This window comes from Cornus florida, unplaced genomic scaffold, assembly GCF_030987335.1.
Source record: "Cornus florida cultivar Cherokee Brave unplaced genomic scaffold, ASM3098733v1 CherokeeBrave_3.0.0_Hap2_Chr04, whole genome shotgun sequence".
NCBI lineage: Eukaryota > Viridiplantae > Streptophyta > Magnoliopsida > Cornales > Cornaceae > Cornus > Cornus florida.
Window position 1 is genome coordinate 64,688,237 of NW_026775574.1, and position 26,905 is coordinate 64,715,141.

General features: G+C 35.7%; 2 protein-coding genes and 1 long non-coding RNA gene across 3 annotated transcripts; all 3 read right to left on the minus strand.

Moving 5' to 3' along the window:
• Nucleotides 1-1,080: 1,080 nt before the first annotated feature.
• LOC132303381 (uncharacterized) lies at nucleotides 1,081-4,589 on the minus strand. The gene is made up of 3 exons (XR_009481190.1): nucleotides 4,408-4,589; nucleotides 2,402-2,442; nucleotides 1,081-1,436 (listed from the first exon to the last, which is right to left on the minus strand). It is a non-coding gene; the product is annotated as an uncharacterized LOC132303381 (long non-coding RNA).
• Nucleotides 4,590-9,849: 5,260 nt separating this feature from the next.
• Nucleotides 9,850-22,297, minus strand: LOC132305041 (uncharacterized). Its single transcript, XM_059802727.1, has 2 exons — nucleotides 22,029-22,297; nucleotides 9,850-10,258 (listed from the first exon to the last, which is right to left on the minus strand). The coding sequence occupies exons 1-2, from the start codon at nucleotides 22,295-22,297 to the stop codon at nucleotides 9,850-9,852; spliced, it is 678 nt and encodes a 225-aa protein (XP_059658710.1).
• Nucleotides 22,298-24,751: 2,454 nt separating this feature from the next.
• Nucleotides 24,752-26,676, minus strand: LOC132305042 (aspartic proteinase 36-like). Its single transcript, XM_059802728.1, has 3 exons — nucleotides 26,423-26,676; nucleotides 25,128-25,257; nucleotides 24,752-25,006 (listed from the first exon to the last, which is right to left on the minus strand). The coding sequence occupies exons 1-3, from the start codon at nucleotides 26,674-26,676 to the stop codon at nucleotides 24,752-24,754; spliced, it is 639 nt and encodes a 212-aa protein (XP_059658711.1).
• Between the last annotated feature and the right edge of the window lie 229 nt (nucleotides 26,677-26,905).

Below are 26,905 nucleotides of genomic sequence, written 5' to 3' on the forward strand. Positions count from 1 at the left end.
TGTTATACCACTTGTTTAGCCATCCAGACAAGCTCCCATCTCTACCCAACATTCAAAAAACAGGTTTGACTGTAGTTTCTATCAGTCAAAATTGTTTGAAAGGTGCTGATTCTATGGAGGACTTATTCTTTCAGTGTGACTTTGGCAGAAATATCTGGTTTTGGTTTGCTGATTTGTTCAGATGGAGTTTGGGCAGTATAATATATTTTCAACATCTAGTTGAGTGGTTTGGTCTCCATTTCTCCAAGAAATCTAGGAGGAATAAAATATGTCAGCGGGTGTTTGTGCTGACTATTTGGAGGTTGTGGCTGAACAGAAATCAAGTTTTGCATGATTGAAGTTCTCTTCATAACTATCAAATTGCTATTTCTATTTTGTGGGAAATGTCTGACTCTATGGGACTGCCCCAGCAGGACTTTCTTGAGCAGATAGGGATTAGTATTTGAGTTTGAGCAGTTTGATCCTCATTATGGCATGGCATAGTTGAGGATATTGAGATTTGGTGGTATGATTTGTATTGTTAGGTATTTGTTTCTTTGTATTCTGTTTTTGTTTTTGAGAACTGGATTCTGGAAGTGGTTTTTATTCTTTCTTTTGTTTGTATTGTTGTTCATAGAGCTTGCCCTCTTTGTTGTAATTTTGTTATGTTTGTTGGTATAAATTTTATACCAAGTATAAAATTGACTTTACTAAGGGGAAAAAACAAGATGCTACACCGAGGATCCTCAAAAGGTTATTACCCTACAAAATTATAACAAGTAAAACCATTTCTCAATGCATATACGAAAATACAACCAACAACAATAAATAAATAAACAAATATATATATATATAAGCCAAAATCATGTAAAGGAACAAGTAGTGAGTTATGGTGCACAATAAAAAGTGACATTGCAAAAAATGGCCATCTCACAGTGCACTCATACATCAAATAGAACTAAGAAGTAAATTGATACTCAAATTCAACAAGCTAAACACATACAAGATGCAAGCATGAAAAATTCACCACAATGTGAATGGGTAAAGGGGCCATCTTGCCAATGGTAATACTCCAATAGTAAGAATAACAGACGGAGAAAGTTAGTCGAGGTGGAACATACAGAAATTCATTCTCCGATTGAAAAATTGCAGATAAACATAAAATCAAGATTACCTTAATTTTTATGAATAACCTCAGGTTGTTGATCTGTTCCTTTATCCATATATTGTTTTTATTTCTACATCTCAGGAAGTCACACTAGACCGAAGTAGAAAAAAAGGTAATGAGAAATAAGATACTGGTTGTGGAACCATGAAAAGCGTACCGTTGCTCTTATGAAAAGTGTAAATGACATAATCAAGAAGAACCAACCATCCCAATTGATTGGTTTCTTTTGGATAGAGGTTCAAGTGATAGATATCACCGCCACATCAAGTCACCTAGAGAAGTAGCTTTTCTGGAAGTAGTGAAAGTGAAATTGCAAGCATTTCAAAATGCGAAATGAAGTTGTAAATAAAGCATGTTAATTCAACTTAATATAAAGCCTCCCTGTCAACTTGTTATTCAAGAAAAAATCACAAATAAAAAAGCTTTTCATGAGTGCAAAACATAAACATAACCATAAGAAAAAAATAAAGAATCATTTCGGAAGTAGCTGCTCATAGAACCCAGACACAGTTCTTTTTCCAAATTCCCTGAAGCAGCATAGACCAGAAGAAAAATAAAAAAGAGAGAGAGAGATGCGAAACAACACTAGGTTCAAAAAAAAAAAATTTGATGTGTATAACCAAAAATGTGAATAGGCTAAAGGGCCAGCTTGCCAATGGTAGTACTCCAATAGTAAAAAATAAATAGATCAAGAAAGTTAGTCATGGTGGAACATACAGAAATTCATTCTGTGATTGAAAAATTGCAGATAAGCATTAAAATAAAAATTACCTTAAGTTTTATGAATATCCTTAGGTTGTTGATCTGTGCTTTTTTCCATATATTGTTTTTATTTCTACATCGCAGGGAGTCACATTAGACTGAAGTCTGGGATAAGAAAACTATGGAGTGCAAGGAGAAGGAAGACGCTGGTTATGAAAGGTGTAATCACACAATCAAGAAGAACCAATCATCGCAATTGATTGGTTTCTTTTGGATAGAGGTTCAAGTGATAGATATCACCGCCACATCAAGTCACCAAGAGAAGTAGCTTTTCTGGAAGTAGTGAAAGTGAAATTGCGAGCATTTCAAAATGCAAAATGAAGTTGTAACGGTACACTTAACTGTATAAAATAAAGCATGGTAATTCAACTTAACATAAAGCCTCCCTGTCAACTTGTCATTCAAGAAAAAATCACTAATACAAAAGCTTTTCATGAGTGCAAAACATAAACATAACCATAAGAAAAAAATAAAGAATAATTTCGGAAGTACCTGCTCAAAGAACCCAGACACCAGTTTTTTTTCCAAATTCCCTGAAGCAGCATAGACCAGAAAAAAAATAAATAAATAAAATAAATAAATAAATAAAAATAAGAAGAAGAAAAGAAGAGAGATGCAAAACAACACTAGGTTCAAAAAAAAAGAGATGATGTGTATTATAATCTTAGTTCAAAACAACCTCCATCCCTGAAATATCATTCAGATTACATGTGTTACCAGAGAAAAGGTCTGATCTAAGATCATTAACCTTCAATCATGACACAGAGTAAGCTACATATCCAAAAGTCAAATATATAAACTTAATATTCAAGTTAACTTATCAAAAAATATATATATTCAAGTAAAAAGGTCCATAATGCCAGCAGAAAAGCAAACAGACAACAAGAGGGAGAAAGTGACAGATACAAGACCAGCAACATCTACACTGTGAAGAAATCTAAAATTGAGCCCAAATCCGCATTGATTCCCTGGACTTTGCAGGGCCTTGATTGATTGATAGGCCAACAGATATCTCCGCTGCAAGTTCGTTCTTTGACAATTTGAAACACTACAAAGTAAACTTCAGAAGCCTCGTGAGGGTCCTCATCATCTTGTTCAGTATACTTGATTTCTGGAGTCTCCCGAAAAACTGAACAGAAGTTATCATTTCCTAAATAAAAGAAACCAGCCTGCGGCACAAATAAGCCTGATAAAGAATCCCTTTTCAATAGGTATGAATCTGTCAATTTGAGTGAAGCACGAGATATAAATGCATCTCCAAGGCTATCAGGGATATGATATGCACAAAAGGTACAGACCCCCTTTTTACTTGGTGAAAAGCCATATAAGGTATCATTGAGAACGAGGCCACATCCAGTCAGGGGATTATCCACCAACGAACATGCAAAGGCATCGTCACAAGTCTGTGCCTGTGTCTTTGCAATGGTTTTGGCATCGAAGAACTTCCATTTATGAGTTTTCAAATCAAAAGTAGAAATGATGTCACCCCAGTTGAAGAAGATCTTGTCATGGATGACGGCATGCCCAGAACAATAAGCGGGAAGAATATGATTTGGAGAAGAATATGAAGTGGGCAGAGGAAGTATGGTCCATTCATCCATCATGGGATCATAGACTTCGAATGCACAACTTTCCCATTCATGACCATAAAAAGAAATCAAAGTCCAGTCAGTGACATTAAAATCAGGAGGGGAACCCAAAGTTCTGGTATTTAAATCCCCACTAATGATGCCAGATAAGACATAATTTACCATTCGCAGTCATAACAACCGGATTACACTTACCCCCATTCATATTGGGGCATTCTGATAATTCATCACAATGGATTAGACTACCACTACTACTAGTAGTAGAGGTCAGTTTATTTCTAAAGGTGTTGAAATCCAAGTAATAAACCTTCTTAGAGGCATAATATCCATCCTCCAACCGGCGGCACTGACCTCCAACAAAGTAAATTCGAGAACCCAATTCAACGCAGGCCATCCCGATAGGGAATTTTTCATGACGGGGCATCTCTAGTATTGTCGCGGCAGGAGAAGGTGGTGGTGGATTAGGAACATTGATAAAATCGCTTGCCGCAATAACATAGGCATACAAAGAATAAAGAAGAGGACCATCCTTGAATTTAAAAAACACGCAAAGAAACTTTTTTCTCTCCACTGACTTCAATACTGACAACTCTGATAGTCCCTCTAACGTCCCTGTCTCAACCTTCTTCAACCTCTTCACCTCTATTCTTCCCATGTTTAACAACAAATCCTACACCTTCCGCTTCTTCTCCTCTCTTATTTCCAATTCCGATTCCAATTCCAATTTCCGGGGTGATTCGGTTAATAAATTATCACTAGTTCAACAGAAATATATACATAAAGAAAAAAGCAACAACAGTATTATTTATATAAAATTTACTCACAAGTTGAAGAAATAAGGGACAAAATTCAGGTTAGCAAACCAAAACGAAACAATGAAATTAGGGTTTCTTTTTTTGTTAGACAAACCTTTTCTCCGAATTGCTCTTCATCATTCGTCCTCCTCTATCCGCCCACCAAAAATTAGCTACTCCGGAAAATCACAGACGCGAGTGATCGACCGAGCGAGCGATCCAGAAAGAAAATCGATGAATTCTACGACTTGACTTGCAGACACACGCACATATATATACCCGCCTATATATAAACTCAACACCCCTCTGTAAAGTTCCCTTTAGCGTGGATATGCAACTTAGAAGGGCCGTTGGATGATATCCAATGGTTGATAATAATCTAAGGAAACAAGTATGCGAGAATCAGAACTGAAATTGGCTTCTGTTTTTCAGATTTTAAATCTGCTTAATTAAGAAAATTTATATTATATTTTTAAAGTAAAAATTCATAAAACAGCTTACTTGCATTTATTAAAAATAATTTTTTAAACTAAGAAAATAAATAAAAATATTATTGTACCTCACTTTTTTATTTCTTTAATTTTTTATATTAACTATTAATGTAATTTTTATATTTTTTCTAAATAAGTGTTGGAAGTGAATTCATTGTTGTTAGTATTCTTAACTTAATAAAAGTTGCACAAATACAATATATCAAGTTTAATTAAAATTTGACTAAATTTAAATATAATAAAAGAGTTACATGAATTACTTCAAGTGTCATATGCACTTTTAGTTGTATATAAACATTAAGTTTAATGATACATAACCAAAATAAAATATTAGAGAATCACAAAAATAGTTAATCAAGACAAAATAAAAGTAATTTCATCTAGCATTGCCTTCGAATAATGTCCACATTTGATTCGTCAAATGAGTTCTAAAGGCTCCCATTTGTGCTGCACCATCATCAAATAAATTAAATACATTCAATAATGCTGCACCACTAGCATTACTATTGCTACCATTCCCACCATCAATTACATTAACATCTTCTTCCCCATACTCCATAAAAAAGCGATCATTTAATATATTTTTATGAATGAAATTGTGAATCGTGCAACAAGTATTTATTATGAGTCATTGTCGATCTAACCAACTTATAACATGGCATAGTGTCACGGGCTTAGAGTTTCAGCACCACTCTAGCTACTCCCGTGCGGCACTAAGACGTTACTTTTACTCCTACAAGTACTTGGTCAGCCTAACTCTCGTACCCACCTTAGCCAACACATTCCCCTCGTGCGCTTACTAGTGTTGTAGTGGCCTTCGTCTTCTCCTCACTTGGCTTGCACATTCACACACACTAAGGCACTTAAGTTGACAAGAAAAGAACACTTCTATTACTTCAAAGAATGCTTTGTACAAGGCTAACTCTTAAACTCTCTACAAGGCTCTCAAGACTTACTCTATGACTTGTTGCCTACAAAATGAAGTCATACTCCTATTTATAGGCATCCCCATCCTTAATGGATGGCTAGGATGCATTCTAACCGATGGTGGAGATTGATTCTCTAGAATTTTCTCCCACCTTTTTCACACTTCTATACTTATCCACAAGTATCTACAACATTCTAGAACTCTCCATACTATTCTACACAATTTTGGAGAACTCTAGAACCTTCCACACACTTATACAATATTCTACACATATCTACACACATCTAGAATATTTCGTACAACTCTAGATTACTCCGGAAGACTCTAGAAACTCCATTCGCCATGCAGTTACCATGTAGCGTCCTCCTCAGCATATGCGTGTCGCTTGCGTGGCACAACCTCCATAGGCGGGGCGTGACATTCTCCCCCACCCATTTCCGTGACGCCCTCGTCACGGTTTCTTCAGTTGACCCAGCCTCTTGCAGGTCATTAGCACTTGCGCATATGTCCTTGACCCAAACGTACGAGCGCCCTTCAGGAGATGTGAGGTCCTCATAAGCTCCATCGTGTTGACTGCCACCTCTGGACTCTCTTTCCTGCCTACGAGTGGCACCATGCAAGCAGCCTTGCCTTCCTCGCCTCCAAGTATCATCAACGCACCAAGGCATGGTAGTAGGGCGGCGTTGTTCCTGTCCATGAACTCCAGCCCCAACACCATGTCATGGTCGTCCATCTCCGCAACATGGAAGTCGGCCTTGCCATTCTACCCTTGCATGCATAGCTCCACCTCCTTGCACACTCTACTTACGCGTGCCTCCTCGGAGTTGACGGCCTTAATCCAGCCCTCTGTTTTGCACATCTCCAAGCCAAGTCGTTGCGCCTCCTCCGGGGTAATGAAGTTATATGTGGCGCCCATGTCCACCAATGCTTGCACGACTTTGCCACCAACCTGCGCATCCACATAGCGCACCCCAGCTACCTTTTTTGCCTTGCCCTTCCTTTTGGTGTCATGTGCTATGCTACTCAGCATCTGCATAGCCCCCATGCACCTGTCTTCATTGCTGTCCGCATCGTCCACCTTGCCCTTACCCTTATCCTTCACAAGGGCGCTCATGGTCTTCTTATTGGGGTAGTGTCGTAATATGTGCGGCCCATCGCACAAGTAAAACTTCAGCTCCCCCTTGCCCTTGTCACGGCGTTCCCCTTTGCCACTGGCCTTGGACCTCTCTCCATAGTCCTTGCCCTTGTCATGGCGTGGGCGTCTCTCCTCATCGTTGTGCTCATCATCACTGGACTTGGGTGAGCTCCCTTTCTTGAAGCGCCGGTCTCCCCCACCTTTGCCGTGGTCTCTCCTGGGAGCGTGGCCCTCTTGTCATCTCGCCTAAAGTCTTCAAGGCACTCCGCTATAGCCATTGCGGATGCCAAGTCTCTAGGCTCCCTCCTCCTCAGCTTCGTGGCCACCCAAGACTGCAGCCCATCTATGAACAAGCATACGTGTTGCCGCTCCCGCATCTCTAGGATCTCTAGCATCAAGTTGGAGTACTCCTTTACATACTCCCTTATGCTGCCCTTCTGCTTCAGGCACCTTCGGTTGATCATGGCGAGGTCCTCGACACACTCAAGGTAGAACTGCCTCTTGAGCTGCCTCTTGAACTCCTCACATGTGTCAACCGCTCTTGCGCCCCTACCGGTGAAGCGCTGCCTTCACCATAGAGCGGCGGTGTCTATGAGGTACATGGTGCCTGTCTGCACCTTCTCCTCATCATCCTCGATCTCCATGCACTCGAAGTACCGCTCCATGTGCCAGAAGAAGTTGTCAATCTGGCACGCATTCCTTGCCCCATCATACTCCTTGGGCTCTGGCGCCTTCTTCTTCCTTGGCTTCACCATGACCTCGCGCGCCTGGGAGAACTCCTTCTTGCACTCGGCAATCTCCACGAGCAAGTCGTCTACCCGATCATGCAAGTCCCTTTCCTTCTCTTTCGCTTTGTTGGCGATGCCGTCAATCAGCTCATAGAGCTTCGCCATCCTTCTCTCGAGCCTATTAAACTTGGTTTCCGTGTAGACCAAGTGTGTGGCAAGCTTCTCCTCCAAGCTCTGCTCCAAGACGTGGACTTGGCGGTCTTCTCCTCCGCTCGCCATGTCTACTCCAACAAAGCTCCCTTGACGAACCTGCTCTGATACCAACTGTCACGGGCTTAGAGTTTTAGCACCACTCTAGCTACTCCCGTGCGGCACCAAGACGTTGCTTCTACTCCCGCAAGTACTTGGTTAGCCTAACTCTCGTGCCCACCTTAGCCAACACACTCCCCTCGTGCGCTTATTAGTGTTGTAGTGGCCCTCGTCCTCTCCTCACTTGGCTTGCACACTCACACATAGTAAGGCACTTAAGTTGACAAGGAAAGAACACTTCCATTACTTCAAAGAATGCTTTGTACAAGACTAGCTCTCAAACTCTCTACAAGGCTCTCAAAACTCACTCTAGGACTTGTTGCCTACAAAATGAAGTCCTACTCCTATTTATAGGCATCCCCATCCCTAATGGACGGCTAGGATGCATTCTAACCGATGGTGGAGATTGATTCTCTAGAATTTTCTCCCATCTTCTTCATACTTCTATACTTATCCACAAGTATCTACAACATTCTAGAACTCTTCATACTACTCTACACAATTTTGGAGAACTCTAGAACCTTCCACACACTTTTACAATATTTTACACATATCTACACACATCTAGAATCTTCCACACAACTCTATATTACTCCGGAAGACTCTAGAAACTCCATTTACCATGCAGTTGCCATGCAGCGTCCTCCTCAGCATCTGCGTGTCGCCTGCATGGCACAACCTCCATAGGCAGGGCGTGACAATAGGATTTAAAATGGGAAAACGAGGCTTTAGTATTCCAAAACAACATTAAATAACATTGCGAAGTGATGAATGCCGATAGTTAACCAATTCATTTGCACTATGCGGTTGCTGACTGTTACCCTATAATCTTGTAGATGATATATTTGACCACGATATGGAAGCAGAAATCCTTTTGCGCATGGGTAACCAGAATCAACTAAATAGTATTTCCCTACAAATATTATTTAAATTTTATTAGGGTTAGTGGCATGCTATTATTAATATTAAAAAGACAAAAATAATACCATCAAATTGTATCAGGAATCGTACAGCAGCTCTAGTAATTGCATCAATAAAAACTCTTGAATCATTTACCGTACCCTCCCAACCCACATAAACAAAAGTAAATAGCACATCAAATGAGTAAGCACACATAACATTTTGTGTCACTATAGACTTTCTTCCTCTATAAGGAGTTTGTCTGTTGGCAGGTGCAAAATCACTTATATGTGTTCCATCAATTGCTCCAATGAAATTCTTAAACCAAGGATAGTATTTGGGATTATGAAGTACGTAGTATATGAGAAGGCATATCACTGCTTTATGGTGGACGTATGGGGAATTTCCCAAGGCAACATATTGCTCTCAATACGAGCTTAAAATATCTAGAAACTGTTTCACCAGAATGTTGAAATCATTTAGCTACCACTGTATGACAAATATTATGTCCTATAATGAACAAAAATATTACCACTGACTCTTCAATTGAAATTGTATGTGTGTCTTCCAACAATTTACGTTTTCTCAATATTCGACATAATTTCAGAAAAATTTCTCTATCTATTTTTAATAAATCAAAACATCGACCGGCATGGTCATTCAACAATTCCTGAACATACTCATAACCTATTAACCCTGAAGTTCTCTTTGGTACCTTCAATTTAAATGAATCTTCATCTAAATCACTATAAGATGAAAACGATGTGTCACTCCAATCTATGTTTTCCTTCTTGATTTTCCAAGAATCTAGACAAATTTTTAATAAACCTTATAAATTAAACATAGTAAAAGGTATACCAAAACAAAGTTTTCATAACATAAAACATAGTAAATTGTCCCCCACACGAATATAACATAAAGTCACATGGATAGGAAAAAAAAAAAAAAAAAAGGCATAAGGAAATTGTTCAATAACATATCAAACCAAATATGTGTTTCAAGTCACAAGCATCCAAAAACTAAACCCTGCATTCAGTAACCACCCAACTCAGTCCAAGTTCTTCAACTAAGCAAACTTCTTGGAAATACTCATCTTAATGAACAATTCTCTATGGTGCAATTCCTTAAACTTTTCGGTTGCCTTCAAATATGTGTCGTCATCTATCTCATCAAGACCTTCAAGGCATTCAATACAATTACTTAGAGAATATGAATCATGTGATGGGCTAGTTGTCTCTTGAGTATGTTTCATTTTCTTATACCTCTCCACCATAGTTAATAGAGCTTCAATCCTTGCTTTGGAAGCTTCGGTCCTTGCTTTAAAAGCCTCGACAATGCAAGCAAGAGTATCACTAATGGAATCTTTTTTAGTCTCCTTTTTTGCACGACAATTAGAGGATGTGGATTTACGATGACGAGGAATATTGTCTTCAAATAGAATATTATCTGAATCATCTTGACCCTCAATGGTTGAACTAACATGGACACATGTATTCATAAATTGATCCTCCTACTTTCATTTTTCGTTTGTATTAGGTGGATCTTGAATGGATGCATATTAAAGTTGCCCAGTAGCAGTCGACGTATTGAAAAGAATTCCCAAAAGTTTGTAATTTTCACAATCTTTTTTTGCGAAAACACTTAGCATTGGGATGAGCGTGTTAAAAAAAAAAAAAAAAAAAAAAAAAAAAAAAAAAAAAAAAAAAAAAAAGATTGTTAGGAATAACCATGTTTAAAAAGTAAATTAACTATTGTAAAATAATTAATTAAATACATGTTTTACCCGCAAATATTTTTGCCAAGTTTCTTCATCAGCAATCGCAGTGTTTGTTTCCGCATCCCAACTAAACCCAGTTGTCTCGTTTAGAAGACTTGAAAACTCATGGTGCTTTATACGTAATCGATTAAAATTTTGCTTCAGTTGTTTCACATTATAAGTGTGGTTAGTCTTTTTTGGAACTCCTGTCCAATCTTTTTCCAATACTTAGAAGTAAATATCCCAGATGACATGTACCCCTTATTAACCTCGTTGTTATAATATATTCTAACCATGTATAGGTTTACTATATAGGGTTTAGGTTCTTGCTCTCCACACATCTCGTCACCTATATAAACCCCTATGTATCTTCATATCTAACACATCAATACAATATACAGTTTCTCTCTTTTATATTTAACACTAGTCAACCATTATATCAACAAAACATTTTTCTAAATGTGTAGACCATAGAGCTGACTTCTCAACATCAGCAATTGGAGATGACATCCTTTATTTGTGCATTAGGCAAAGAATTACAAGCAATAAAGTAGATTTTCACACAACTCAAATATATATCACACTCATAAAGTATTAAATAACAAGCCAATATGATATGAGGAGAAAAACAAAATAGATGAACATCCTTTGCATCACAAAATTCTAAAAAAATAAAAAATAAAAAAATCAATCTACTATCATTTGTTTTTAACTCAATCAGATTTAAGCTGAAAATTGTATCATACAAACTTCAGGGTTTTGTGAATAGTGCGGTTCAATTCACATTCTTATCTTTTGTTAGCAATCTTGGTTGGTTTTACATTCATGTATGGTGGATCTTTAACTGAACCAATGATCATGTACTAAGTTGAGCTGCTCAATTTTACATTAGACTACTTAAAACAATTAAAAAAAAAAAAAATTGAATTTGATCGAATTCAATCAAAAAGATTATGAAGCCATGGGATCGCCCCAAAGATGAATCCTATAATCTGATAATAGGTGTAGTTAAAGCACCCATTGTTCCACTTTTTGTTATTGATTCAGTTTACATTGCCACTTGCAATGGCTATTGGTAAGAAATTTTTGGAACATTTGATATGGTTCTAATTATATCTTCGTGGTCTTTATAATTGGGAAAAAATGAACCTACTTCTAGCAAGACTTTTGTTGCTTTTGCTCTGTCCTTACATTTTCTTGACTGACCATAATCCTGATGGTATTGAGAATATAACCAATTGTCCATTTAATATTATGCTTATTTATTACTTGTAATGTTTGAACTTTATATCATCACCAATACAATGTGTTTAACTTTAATTACCTTATACAAACTAATTATGATGAGAATGAATGACAACACAGGCACCATTTCACAACTGTTCGATGTGGCGTAAGACGAGTGTTTGATCCTCATTTTGTGGACTTAGCTGGTAGTTTTTCTGGCTCTCACTGTTTGGTCAACAGTCTATATGTGGATCTTATCCTGAAGACCTTACGCTCAAAACAACAGGGCAACTGCACTGATCATCTTACCCAAAGGGTCCTCTCTCTCTCTCTCTCTATATATATATATATATATATTACATATTTAGGGAAGGAAAAGTTTCCCCACGTTAAGCGAGGGAGCCACAGAATTGGGCTTTCTTTCTAGTCCAATTTTATTTTTCTAATTATGATCTTGTTTAAGTTTGTATATTTTACATAGCTTGAATAAGGAGATAGATGATGATGGATAGTTTATTGGTTTCTTCCTTCTACAGATCATTTAATTTCGACTTTGGAAGACCCTTCCCAATTAAAACCTAGTAAGGGCCATGGTGTTTTTCAGTCAAATTTGATCAAATCACAATTTTTTTTTTAATCTTATACAAAGATGGTAAAAAAAAAAAATTTGAGAAACAAAATCCAGAACAGTTAATATCAATTAAAGTACACAATTAACACAATCAAAATATTTTCCTTTGTTTTTTCCAGTAACCAATGAAAAATAAGTTTGAAACCACAAATCCACAAAATAACATTGCAGCAACTAACCGAAAGCATTTATCATATATTGTTTTAGATGTTCTAATGAACAAATTACCAAAACTGTGCAATTTCTTCCGTCAATATATCCCAAAACAAATTAGAAATAAAATTAAACCACAAACTTCTTAATAATCACAAGAGCAATTAATATAGTGGATCAAAACTAAAGGTTTTAGAAGTTTTAATCCACAAAATATCATTACAAATGCAAAGAAAGACTGATAGAGAGTTTGAAGGATTATCTGAACAAAAAATATTTTTGAAAGTAGTAAATCTTCAAGTCACATATATAAGTAAAAAATCTGAAGAAAATCAACCAAATCAAACACCATCAACCCCTAACCCAAATCAGAAGTGTGAGAAACCTCATAAAACCATATGAATCGTAAGGAAGGGAGAGTCAGTGTGTTGTACTTGAATAGAGAGTGTTATTGTGTTTTACCCGAAGAAAGAGAATTTGAAGAACCAGATCCACCTTCTCTTTGTGTAAATAATGATCTTTAAGAACCAGATCTACCTTCTCTTAGTTGCAGAGAGGTTGAAGAAAGGGAATATGCGTTGCAGAGAGGCTGAAGAGAGAGAGAATAGATGATGTGCCGCTTGTGTTATAAACGAGATAAGGTTAGTGTCATTTTTTAACTCCCAAAATTGTTCTCCGTGTTTTCAAAAGAGTCTGTTATCATTTCTGAAAATTCTAAAAACATGTTTAAATTGTTTTTTGAAAACTCACACTATGGTAACTAATGAGCGCTGAAAAGTGCGCATTTAAACTCTTTAAGCTCGAGTATTCTAGGACCTTTATCTATCTTATTTTTTCATTTTAGACTAATTTCATATTATTGCCCTTTTCAGGCACTTATCCCCAAAATAAGTCAATTCAGCTGAATTAGAGCATAAAAGACGCAATCTCCAGCTTAATGGAAGAAGGGAGAAAAGTGGAAGTCAAGTAGTGGAAAACAGCACTCTTCGATCGATCATACCAAGCTTCGATCGATCACACAGTGATCGTTCCAACAATACCAAGATGGATCGAGCCTTTTGTCATTTTCCTCACCAAAATACTTTCTTCGATCGATCCAACATTTCTATGATCGATCGAACATCTTTGATCTTATCTCCACCTACCACTTTTGTCTTTTTCCTAAAATATCCCAAAAATATCTCAGATTTGTCTTTATTCAAAAAAGTGCTGATGAGCACTGAAAAGTGCACTTTTAAACCCCTTAAACTTGAGTATTCTAGGACTTTATCTATCTTATTTTTCCGTTTTAAACTAATTTTGTATTATTTTCCTTTTTAGGTCAATAAAGCTAAAATGGGCTAAAAATGGTTTCTTAAGGCCTTTTTGGAGTCAAACTAAGTTTTGGTGAGAATCCAGAGCAAAAGGAGGCTGATTTGGAGCAAAAAGAGGCTGATGCTGAAAAGTTGCCAAGTGAGATCGATCGTGAGATCGATCAGAAAAGTGAGATCAATCAAAGTTGGATCGATCGAACTTTTGCTGAAAGTTGGATTGATCGAACTTTTGCTGAAAGTTGGATCGATCGAAAATCAAAGTTGGATCGATCGAACATTGCTGGCAGTGAGCTGTCTTATTCCGTGCGCGCCCAAAAGTCCACTTATCACATAGTACGGGGATTAGATATTTTTGGGGCTATATTCCTGACTTAGTGACTAAGAAAAGGACCTTCTATATAAAGGGAAGTGACCCATTTGTAAAGAAGTTTTTTATTATTTTACTTTTACATTGTAATTTTAATTTCTCTCTCTAGAAAAGTTAGAGATTAGGGTTAGAAGAAAAGAGGGAAGTGGAGGCACATCTCAAGATCCATCTCTAAACCACACACTCTCTCTATCTCTAGAGCTTCAAAGAAGAAGAAGAAGAAGAGGAAGAAGAAGATGGAGCCATATTTGGAGCTTGATTCCATAACCATATCCACCTCCTTCATAATTGGCTAGATCTACACTTAGGGCTTGAATGAGCCCTAAGTCTTGTGTAATCTAACCCTTGTATTTCTATTTTTGGGGATTTATATATATTGTTGTGATTATTGTTCCAGCCTTTTGAATTTCATGAATCTTGGTATATTTCTATGATTTTTATGGTTTAATTCTTCCTATTAATTCTCTAGTTTATTTACATGTCTATGTGTGATTAAATTATGAATTATTTCTTACATGATTCATATAGATTAATTCTTTCTATTGATTCTCTATTTTAATTACATGTTGTCTTATGTGTGATTATTTGGGGAATTAATCTCTACACTAGTTTTTCTATATTAATTGCATGTCTATGTGTGGTTGATTGAAAATCTAGTGATGGCTAGACATGGGTTTTCATTTAATGGGTTTGTCAATTAATTTGATGGTTTATACTTATGCTTGATGGGTTATTCTACAATTTAATTCATGCTTGTAGATAGGTAAACAATCTATACTTGTTTAGATATTCCATGGCTTATTATTGCAAATTTCATGATTCTCTAGATTGATGAGTGCTACAATTGTTGCTACTTAGATGGGTCATGCTTAAAATTGATGGGTTGTGCTACACTTAGTTTAGGTAGACAATTCATGCATAAATTAGATGGTCCATGCTTAATATTGCAATTGGTAGTCGCATTTTGTTCACAATAATGTATTCCCCATTAATGGAAAGCAAGTGGTTAATTACATGAGCTTAGTGGTGATTCCAACACCCTAAGACCTCTCTTCATATCTCTTAAATCCCTATCTCTAATTAGTTTTATTTCACTTTCATTTTAATTAATTGTTTTTTAGTTTAATCAACCAATCTCTATCTTTTGCAATCTTGTGATACACTAGAATTGAAGTTAAATTCCAACACGTATAATCCCTTGGAACAATCCCTACTCACTCTTGCTACTTTAGTAGTAGTGTTGGTAGTGGTTTTTATAAATTTAAACTTGACCGAAAAGGCTCTTCTTGAACCGCACATTCACTACAATATTTTGGCGTATATCAAGTGGCCTCATCAAATTTTGGTGCCGTTGCCGGGGATTGACTGTTTTGTTGGAATTAAACTAGATAATAGTGTTCATTCGATTGCTTCTATTTTTATTTTATTTTTCATTGTATATTCTTTTCTCTTGTTCTTATTATTATTTGTTCAATTAGGTACTTGACTATAAGGAAGGCAAACTTTGGAACTTGAAGCAATAATTGGAGCTTAAAGCTAATATTAAAATTTGAAGTTGCTTGAGGACCGTTGTGAGCAATTCTTGGAACTCTTGTATTTTAATTGTTTCACTTCTTTGCATGATTGTGATAGCCCTTGTTGAGGTTTATTATATTGCTTTTTCTTTGTCCAAGCATAGGCCCTTGTTAAGGCCATTATTTGTTCCATTTGGGTTTTAATTGTGAATGGAGGAATTGTTTGATCCAAGTTTAGGAGGAAATTATATCCCTTCACCTTATGTCCCTCCACCATATTTTGATCCTTATGAGGTTGAGTCTAATTCATTTCAACATGGATTATCTTATCATGGACTTGATCACTCATTTAATCCTTCTTATGACTATTGCCCTCCACCACCATTTTATAATGAGCCAATTCCACCACCTTCTAGGTAATCACCCGGATTTGAAGAAAAAGTGTTAACTTTACTTGATGTCCATATTTCACATACTTCACTTATTAATTCTCATTCTCAAATGTTAGCCAAGTTAGAAGCTCAAGTTGAGCAAATTGCAAGTACTCTTTCTCATCAAGAAAAGGAGGAAGATGCAAATGAAAAAATGACAAGAACTTCAATGTATATAGATGAGGATGATGAGAGTGAAGAGGAGGATGAGACAAGTGAGCTAATGCCTAGCACTCTATCTTGTATAGAGGAGGAAGTGGCAAGTGAGTTAGTGGCCAATCCAATAGAGCATAACATGATTAATGAGGACTTTCCTTGTTTTGATTATAATTTTATCTATAACCTTGCTACTCTAGAGAGTGAGGATATGTTGACCACACTTGAGGTAGGAGAGAATGAGGAGGAACTTGTTGAAGAGGGCCTGCCATCTATTATCTCCAAAGATCCTCTTGAGGAATCCCTTTTTGAAATGTATAAAAATTGTGGTTTTGACCTTGAAAGCTCCAAAAATGAAGTGAACTCTCTAATGGACTCCTTAGCTAACTTGGAAGGTGAGGAGATGGTAATTTTTGAGGAAGAGAAGAGGGATGAAGAGAATGTGTTTCTTGATATTCCAAATGAGTCTTTGAAAGACTTTCCCTTGCCAAGTGCAAGGCCGCTCATTATTGATTTTATTTTCAATACCGTAGATGAAAGGAACAATATCATCTCTTTCATTTCTTTTCAAGTCATTCTTTTGGAGGATGATTTCATTGTTGTAAGTGGGACATTAAATGAGAAAAGTGAAAAGAGGGTCAACAAGGATGTTTCATATCCAGTTTTTAATTCGTTTGATTAGTGAGTTGACCTAATGTCTTGCCAGAGACATTAAACACTAGTATTCGTAGAGTTTCAAAACTTTATTCCTCCCTCATTTCTATTTTAAATTTCATTTCTTGCGACGTCTAGATATTTGTTTTGGGTTCATATGCATTGCTAGGAACTGTGGTTAGGATTGCATGAGCTTTCATGTTGAAATTGAGCATTTTGCATAAGTTCGATCGATCTCAAATGAGAGTTCGATCGATCGAACTTCATTCATGTAGCAAACCTGCATCCAAATCACTCTCTATCTCATCAATCCAAGAAAATCTTCAGATCTCAGTTCTCTGTTAGATCGATCAGAAGACCTTCGATCGATCTAAACTCCAAGTTCGATTGATCTTGAGTTCCCACGCTTAGAAAAATTTTGAGCCTGCATAAACCTGCATATTTCAGCTCTATGTCCCATCGATCAAAAATATTTCAAGATTGATATGAAGTTCTTCAATCGATCCAACTTCATCATTGGATCTATCTAACTTCATCATTGGATCGATCTTAAGTTCCAACACTTAGTAAAATTTTGAACACAGAAAACCTGCATATTTCACCTCTCTATCAAATTGATCGAGCATTTTGTCAAATTGATCGAACATGTCTGCAGGTTTTGAAAATTTATTTTTACTTTTACTTTTATTTTTATTTTTGTTTATATTTCAAAAATCCCAAAAATATTTCTTTTATTTTATTTAGTTTATTTTAGTTATTTTATTTTTCAAAAACAAAAAAAAAATTAAAATAATAATAATAATAATAATAAATTTATATATATATATATATAACTCCAAAAATATTTTCTTTTCTTTATTTTGTTTTATCTTTTAAAAATTCAAAAATATTTTCAATTTTTCATTTTTAATTTAAAAAAGAAGAAGAGAAAGACGGTTTTTCAATGTAGCATTCCGTCTTGCTAGAGACGTTAAATTTAGCACCCACATGACACATTGTGTCTTTTATTTCTTGTATAGTTTATGTTCGTTTGCATTTTTATTTCTTTATTTTTCTTCTATTTTGTTTTATTATATATACTTTCAAAAAAATAAAAATAAAAAAATTTTAATAAAAATTTTTTGTATCTCTTATTTCCTTGCATTTTCATTCCTTCCATGTTTATTTGTTTTATTTTTGTGTGTGTGTACATACTTGTTATGTCATAAAAAAAAAAAAAAATGAATGAAAAACAAAAAGTAAGGAAATTTTGAATATGTTTGCATTGTACATATTGTTTTTCATTTCTTGCATTGTACATATTCTTTCATTACATTTTAACTTCTTTATTTTTCTTTTTGTATTTTGTTCATGCATTTTATTTTTTGTTTTTTTTTGCATTTTATATATACTTGTTTTCATTAAATGAAAATATTAAAAAAAAAAAAAAAGTTTCACCATTGTGCCCTTGTGTGTATTCATGCTTTAATTAGGGCTTGATCCCATATCTCTCTTTCGTCTTGTGCTATATTGTCTTAGATTATATGATTTGATTATTCTTATCCCATTTGATATTTGATGTGAGTTTGCTAGTGTGATTATTCAAGTAGGTGGTTGATTCCAAGTTTGGGGGAGACGTCTTTCGAATTGGATCATTGCCAGGCTTCATGCTTTTGCCACCATGGTATATTCTTTCCATCTTTTCCATTGTTCTCATTGCACATTGAGAACAGTGTGCAGTTTAAGTTTGGGGGTAAGGTGTCTTGTTGCATTCTACTTAAAGTTGAGCTTTAAATGTATAATTGAGATTTGAGATCCATGTTAGCTATGATTTTAATCTTTTGAGGACTATATTGCTTAAAATTTAAAAATTGCTTGACTTGAGAGTCCAATACTCCTTGTATGCCTTATGGATGCCATTTAGGAGTAAATTTTTCGAAAGATTGATATCTTGCTTGTCTTTGTGGTCCACATCATTTTGATTTTGTGATTGTTTTGAGATTCACTCTAGGATTCTACACTAGCACAGGCGCACACTAGCATTCATTTGTGGGGTACATGCTTTGTTGATTATTGAATTGGTTATATCCCAATTGGCCTAGTAGTGCATTGAAAACTTTCATTCTTGATAAAAGTGGATAACAACCCCTTTTCACTAAGTAGCCGGGATTCGCGCCGAAAGGTGGATGGCCCAAACTCTAGGTTAATAATTGAACTTGCTTACAAAAAAAAAAAAAAAGTGAGGACTTCTCCCAAATGGTGAGAAGTAGGAAATGATTAGATGGAGGTTGTCTTGATTTGTAGCCTAGTTGATTTGAGCTTGTAAGTCCGTAGGGGTATTTGAACGCCTATTGCCCTAAAGCCGTCTGGTTTGGGAGTCATTGACCTAACGCTCGACCTCATGAATCGCTAGAAAGCTTCATAGATCAATACATTGCACCATGCTTCCATCTTTGATCCTAAAAAAAAAAAAAAAAATCGAGTGAAAAGAATAAGTACACCTAGAACAATAAAGCTTTAATAAAAGGTCAACTTTTTGTCTTGATGATTGGTACTAGATTTGTGTGCTAGTTTGAGGGTAAGGATGCGATTAATTCTTTAGTTGGCTTAGATAGCAACATATTTGATACCGGTCCACTCAAAAGGATTCTAAAGTTGTTTTGATTTGCATGATCATTTTCTTGATGTGTGGAGGACCATATTTACTTACTTGATGTTGAGATTTTGGGAGAATTGCTTGGAAATGTTTGAAAAATTGCATACTTGAGGTAGTTTTCTCCCAATGCTTGTTTAAAATATTGGTATCTCTTTTGTGAGAATGAGCTTAATGTTTGTGGGTATCATTTCTGGAAACCCTCACGAGACTTCACTTGTCCATTAGGGGTAACCTAGGGGTTTAAAAGGCTTGTTGCATGTGCTACGTGCAATCGTGTTCTCTACGAAAGTGGCGGTATCCTTTTATTGCTTTCTAGTTTGTAGTTGTTTAGTTGTTCATTTCATTTATTTACTTTGTAGTTTATTGTTAGGGACTAGCAATATTTAAGTTTGGGGGTGTGATGAGCGCTGAAAAGTGCACTTTTAAATCCCTTAAACTTGAGTATTCTAGGACCTTTATCTATCTTATTTTCCCGTTTTAGACTAATTTTTTATTATTTTCCTTTTTAGGTCAATAAAGCTAAAATGGGCTAAAAATGGTTTCTTAAGGCCTTTTTGGAGTCAAACTAAGTCTTGGTGAGAATCCGGAGCAAAAGGAGGCTGATTTGGAGCAAAAAGAGGGTGATGCTGAAAAGCTGCCAAGTGAGATTGATCGTGAGATCGATCAGAAAAGTGAGATCGATCAAAGTTAGATCGATCGAAAATCAAAGTTGGATCGATCAAACTTTTGCTGAAAGTTGGATCGATCGAAAATCAAAGTTGGATCGATCGAACATTGCTGGCAGAGAGCTGTCTTATTCCGTGCGCGCCCAAAAGTCCACCTATCACATAGTACGGGATTAGATATTTTTGGGGCTATATTCTTGACTTAGTGACTAAGAAAAGGACCTTCTATATAAAGGGAAGTGACCCATTTGTAAAGAAGTTTTTTATTATTTTACTTTTACATTGTAATTTTAATTTCTCTCTCTAGAAAAGTTAGAAATTAGGATTAGAAGAAAAGAGGGAAGTGGAGGCACATCTCAAGATCCATCTCTAGACCACTCTCTCTCTCTATCTCTAGAGCTTCAAAGAAGAAGAAGAAGAAGAAGAAGAAGAAGATGGAGCCATATTTGGAGCTTGATTCCATGACCATATCCACCTCCTCCACGATTGGCTAGATCTACACTTGGGGTTTAGATGAGTCCTAAGTCTTGTGTAATCTAAACCCTTGTATTTCTATTTTTGGGGATTTATATATATTGTTGTGATTAGTGTTCTAACCTTGTGAATTTCATGAATCTTGGTATATTTTTATGATTTCCATGGTTTATTTATTCCTATTAATTCTCTAGTTTATTTACATGTCTATGTGTGATTAAATTAGGAATTATTTCTTACATGATTCATATGGATTAATTCTTTCTATTGATTCTCTATTTTAATTACATGTTGTCTTATGTGTGATTATTTGGGGAATTAATCTCTACACTAGTTTTTCTATATTAATTGCATGTCTATGTATGGTTGGTTGAAAATCTAGTGATGGCTAGATATGGGTTTTCATTTAATAGGTTTGTCAATTAATTTGATGGTTTATACTTATACTTGATGGGTTATTCTACAATTTAATTCATGCTTGTAGGTAGGTAAACAATCTATGCTTGCTTAGATATTCCATGGCTTATTATTGCAAATTCCATGATTCTCTAGATTGATGTGTGCTACAATTGTTGCTACTTAGATGGATCATGCTTAAAATTGATGGGTTGAGCTACACTTAGTTTCGGTAGATAATTCAAGTCGATCTGCATATTCTATAGTTTTCCTAGTGGAATTGGGAAACTCGGGACTTTCAGCAAAAGAACACAAATTATTAAATCCAGGATAGTTGTCACCAACTCGCAAGCTTGTAGCTCATTAAAACACATTGTAATGTCATGATATGTACTCTAAGGGGGTGGTCAGCTGCATGGAATTGTAGCATTGGAATTTGAGAAAATTTTGGTTCAATTTTCTGAGTCGCTTTTCTCCATTTCCACCAATTCTAATTCCAAGGCTTCAATTCTATGTAGCCGAATACAGCCTAAATGGAAAGATCAACTATATATCACCAATTTATAACAAGACATGGCAAAGCTTTGTAGTAGTGAGGGAAATTTTGGTTATTTTTATTATTGGTTGGTGTAGAAACTGAAGAGGAAGAGAGAGAACGATGGAGGCTACAAATTCATTTTCTTATTTTCTGTCTAAAGCCCTAATACATAAGGTGCTTATATAAGAGGAAGAATCCTCTATTTACACACTGGCCTCACATATTATAGAGAATTACAGAATACCCCTGAATATACATAATTACATTCTAACACTACCCCTTAAGCTCGAGAATAGATATCATATAATCCTAGCTTGGAACAAATAATCTTCAACCTGTGATGACCTAGAGCTTTATTAAACATATCAGCTAGTTGGTCTTCAGACTTCACAAATGGAGTAGTGATATTCCCAATCAGTATCTTCTCTCGAATGAAGTGACAATCAACTTCAATATGCTTGGTCCTCTCATGGAACACAAGATTAGATGCAATGTGAATGGCTGCTTGATTATCACAGAACAATGGAATAGGGGATTTGACTGTCAACCCAAGTTCCTCCAAAAAATGTTGTATTCCTGTTAACTCACTAGTGGTATGAGCCATTACCCTATATTCTGAGTCGACATTAGATTGAGCTACCACTGTTTGTTTCTTACTTCTCCATGTAACAGGATTCCTCCTACAAATGTGCAAAAACCTGTAGTAGACCTCCTATCTGAGGAGGATCCAGCCTAGTTAGCATCTGTAAAACCTTCGACACTGAGATGACCATTCGATTTATATATTAACCCAAACCTTGGAGCTTGCTTGAGCTATCAAATAATTCGTAGGACAACATTCCAATGTGGTACTCTAGGAGCTTCCATGAACTGACTTACGACACTAACTGCATATAAAATGTCAGGTTGGGTAATAGTGAAATAAATTAATTTCCCAACTAAACATTGATATCTACCAGGCTCATCAAATATATCACCCTTATCAGACAAGAGTTTTATATTTGGATCCATGGGAGCATCAGCGGGATGACCACCTAACATACCTGTTTCTTCTAATAAGTCCAGCACATATTTCCTTTGAGACAAACTTATACCTTTCTTAGATCTAGCAACTTCAATACCCAATAAATATCTAAGTTTACCCAAGTCCTTAGTGTGAAACCGATTTTGCAGAAACAATTTCAACTTAGCAATGCCTTCAGAGTCATTGCCTGTAATCACAATATCATCCACATACACCACAAGAAGAATGAAACCAGCTTTGGTGTGCTGGTGAAATACTAAGTGATCTGTCTGGCATCTGTTAAGACCAAATGCTAATGCTGCCTCAGAGAATTTTCCAAACCAAGCTCTTGGAGATTGTTTCAATCCATTCAAGGCCTTCCTAAGGCGACAAACGGTATAACAATACTCCCCCTGAGCAACAAACCTAGGTGGTTGCTCTATATAAACTTCTTCAGTTAAGTCACCATGTAAGAAGGTATTTTTCACATCTAATTGAAACAACGGCCAGTTACAATTGGCAGCAATGGAGATGAGGACTCGGATAGAAGAGATCTTAACAACAGGAGAAAAGCTCTGATACCATGTGGAAACTGAAGAGGAAGAGACAGAACGATGTAGGCTACAAATTCATTTTCTTATTTTTTGTCTCAAGCCCTAATACATAAGGTGATTATATAAGAGGAAGAATCCTCTATTTACACTTTGGCCTCACATATTATAGAGAATTATAGAATACCCATAAATATACATAATTACATTCTAACAGTTGGAAAAGGATGTGTGGATGGGAGATGATTGGGGGGTGGGAGGGGTGGATGGGAGATCGTAATGCATAACTGCATGAGCCCATCAAGACTTGTAATGAAGCAAATAAAGTATTTATACTAACTATTGATAAAATCAGCAATTTTTTTAAGCAATATTTTGAAATTAGTGAATTCACTACAAGGTTCAAGAAATAAAAAACAATAAGGGTTTAACTACAAAAGGCATCATTAGTTCGACAGTTCAACACTAGTTCATCCAACATCAGCATAAATATTTCCAATTTTTCCTTTGTTTTCCAGCTTATATATAATATTTTAAGTACAAGTAAAATTATAATTGTCAAACCATATTCTGACTTATGGATTTGCTTGATCAATCAATATATGATCCATCAAAGTTTTTAATTATTTTTTCAATCAAAATATACAGATTTGAGTCCTTATCAAGTAAGCATGATAAGTTATACAATCCTACCAAAATATATGCCTAGGGAAATGTTTATTTAAGATCAGAAAATAGTCTACACACCAAAGCAACCATCAAATGGACTAACATAATAACATAACCACCTAGTGATTTACACAAAGGTAACATGGCGATCTACCAAGTGAATACTATAACGAGGCCTCAAGTCTAGGAACAAGGCAGCTATTCTGGCCCAAGTAAAGGCATGCCAACTGTAACTCACGCCTTTAAAGTCCCTACAAATCCATATATCCCTGCTTGTTTAATCCTTACATCAAGAAAATCAGAGGCAGCTAGCTTATGGAGCGAGTAAACAAGTATAGTGGAAGAAACTAATTACCTGCTGAGGGAACATGATAGTTTATGGTCCACAGACCAGACTTTAAAGCCAAAACTTAGTTTAATGTCTTATGAGTTGACATTTTCACAAGGGAATTCCAATTGTGGGATATTACCTATGTTTTCCAACTAGTTTTGTTTTATTTTTTTCCCTGAAAATTGTATGTCAGTTATCAAAGACAAAATCCTAATCTGTTCAGACTTCGTATTTGGATTATATTTGTTATTACACCATGATCTGGTAACTCATTCTCTCACTTTCAGTTATTACACTTATGGAACTGTCAACATTTTCCACACAATAAAAGATGACTTAAAGCATTGTTAACTCAAATGATCTAATAAGTTTAAGATGGGTCTGAGCAGATAAGTTATCTAGTTCAGCAGGAATTACCGTAATTAATCCAACAGACAAGCAATGACAGGTTAAAAAAAATAAAAGGCGCCAAACACCATTTTAACTTAACAGATTCATGATAGTTCACCCAAAGAGAATGGAAGTCGAAGAATTTGAAGTCGAAGAATTCCCAGCAACTGTGTTGAAATGCAGCTCATCTGATACATAATAACCCAATGTCCCACTGCCATCTCCAAACTGGAATGAGTAATTGCACCGATCCTTTTTCTTAGAACAGCCAGCGTCTGAGGATTGAGCTCCAAGAGCACATCTTTTGTCAAAACAGGAGATTACTGATGCTGTAGACGAGCTTGAAGGGTTGAAGGAATTGATTGGAATCTGACCAAAAAAAAAAAAAAAAAAGACACAAGAAATGAAAATTGTAACACTTCCATTCTACGAGCCTGACAATATTGAAAGAAAGCACAGGACTATAATAGCTAAGGAGAAGTTGTTTTACTTTGAGTCCACTAGATATGGGGCAACTGTTGCAGGCATTGCAGTTGACCCACAAGGCATCACTTCCAGTGTCAATCTGAACATGGAATTCTTTTGGAGGAGATCCCAATTGAACTTTTGTGTAATAAAGCCTAAAGCAAAACCATTAGTTCTAATTTGAAAAATATGATCAAAGAGCATTATGTATTGAACATCAAGAGGATAGATACCCTTTCTAAAAATAAATAAATATAACATAATCTAAAAAGGAGCAAAACACCATTCATAGAAGCTCATTAATTCATCTTAAAAAAATAAAAAATAAATAAATTAACAAAACACTATATCTAGCATTATATATAGACTCTTGAAGTAACAAAGAGGGGTAAAACAAGTATCTCATTTACCTCTCAAAGTAAAAAGTGAAGGTTTGAATCCGGTAGGAATAAACAAGTGTGTGAGTTTTAGCCTCCTATCGAGATTACTTTCAAAGTGTATATATACAAGTTTACATTCAATTGAATTGAGCAACAATTCAGAGATTATGATTCCAAATATCAAGGGAATCTTTAGATTATTCATTAAATATGAGAAATCATAATCATAGGCGACCGGATTTGATATATCTCCTCCAATAACAATTAGCCTATTCATTTTCTCCTTTTTCTAGTGTTTCATTCTGAGATCTAGGTGGCTTTTTTTTTTTTTTTTTTTTTTTTTTTTTTTTTTTTTTTTTTGAAATGCGATCTAGGTGGCTTTTGTTTTCTCTGTTTTCTATGGATTATGTTTTTGCCTTTTCTTCTTCGTTTTTTTTTTTTTTTTTTTTTTTTTTTTTGGCGTCTTTTGCTTGTATTCCATATAATGTGCCCCTTATAATTTTGCTACATGAATAATTGGGCAAAAAAATTATTAAAAAATAATAATAAAAGGAAAGAAAAAGAAAGCAAACGGACCTTACCAAAAAAAAAAAAAAAAAGGAAAAAAGTGAAGACCTATAACATTAGGCAAAAAGAGAACATGATACGAGTGGCTAATTTATTATTATTATTATTATTATTATTTATTTATTTATTTTGCAGAAGAGTAGTTAATTTGAAAAGGACACAAAACGTGAAGAAAAATTAGAATAATATAACATAAAATTAAAACATATTGATAACAGAATAAAACAGGTAAAATTATCAACCATTTCCTGATTGCATGGAACAATGAATAAGAAGAAGATTAGATACCCTGATACCCATAATTCAATGTATATATATATATGTGTGTGTCTATATATACATATATATGTAAAACGGAAATTGATAGGATTACCCAACAAGGAAGGGACTGTAGGTGCCCAGGAGGGAGAATTCCGCGATACGACCTGAAGACTGCAAAATTCGACCGTGCCTTAACATGTCACGAGCTCTGAGTTGACTCAGTTCTTCGACTCTCTGATTAGCCGGAAAAGCTCTTGAGAGAGTCAGAGTCGCCGGAAATTCACAGAGCACCACCGCCTTGGGCAGCACCAAGGCGGAAAACGCCAAGAAAATAAAAATTCCGGCGAAGGGATGCGAACCAGCCATTTCTTTGGCTTTATTTTCGCTCTCCCTTTTCTGACTCTGTCTCTCTCTCCCCCCCTCCCCCCCCTCTTCCCTTTTCTTTCACCAACAACCGAAACAAACAACGGTCGGAATAATATTATATACAACATTATATTATACACACATTGAATTTAAAATTATTGGAGAATGAAAGCGTGTTACTCTGCATCTTTCCGAAGAGAAAGAGAGGAGAGAGATACAACACCTGTAA

Coding starts and splice junctions, on each gene's coding strand:
- LOC132305041 (XM_059802727.1), bottom strand. CDS start 22,297: ATGGCTCATACCACTAGTGAGTTAACAGGAATACAACATTTTTTGGAG. Junction 10,259..22,028: donor AAAGCTCTAGGTCATCACAG/GTTGAAGATTAT, acceptor TGTCCATGTTAG/TTCAACCATTGAGGGTCAAG.
- LOC132305042 (XM_059802728.1), bottom strand. CDS start 26,676: ATGGCTGGTTCGCATCCCTTCGCCGGAATTTTTATTTTCTTGGCGTTT. Junction 25,258..26,422: donor TACAGTCCCTTCCTTGTTGG/GTAATCCTATCA, acceptor GTTTTGCTTTAG/GCTTTATTACACAAAAGTTC. Junction 25,007..25,127: donor CCATATCTAGTGGACTCAAA/GTAAAACAACTT, acceptor TTTTTTGGTCAG/ATTCCAATCAATTCCTTCAA.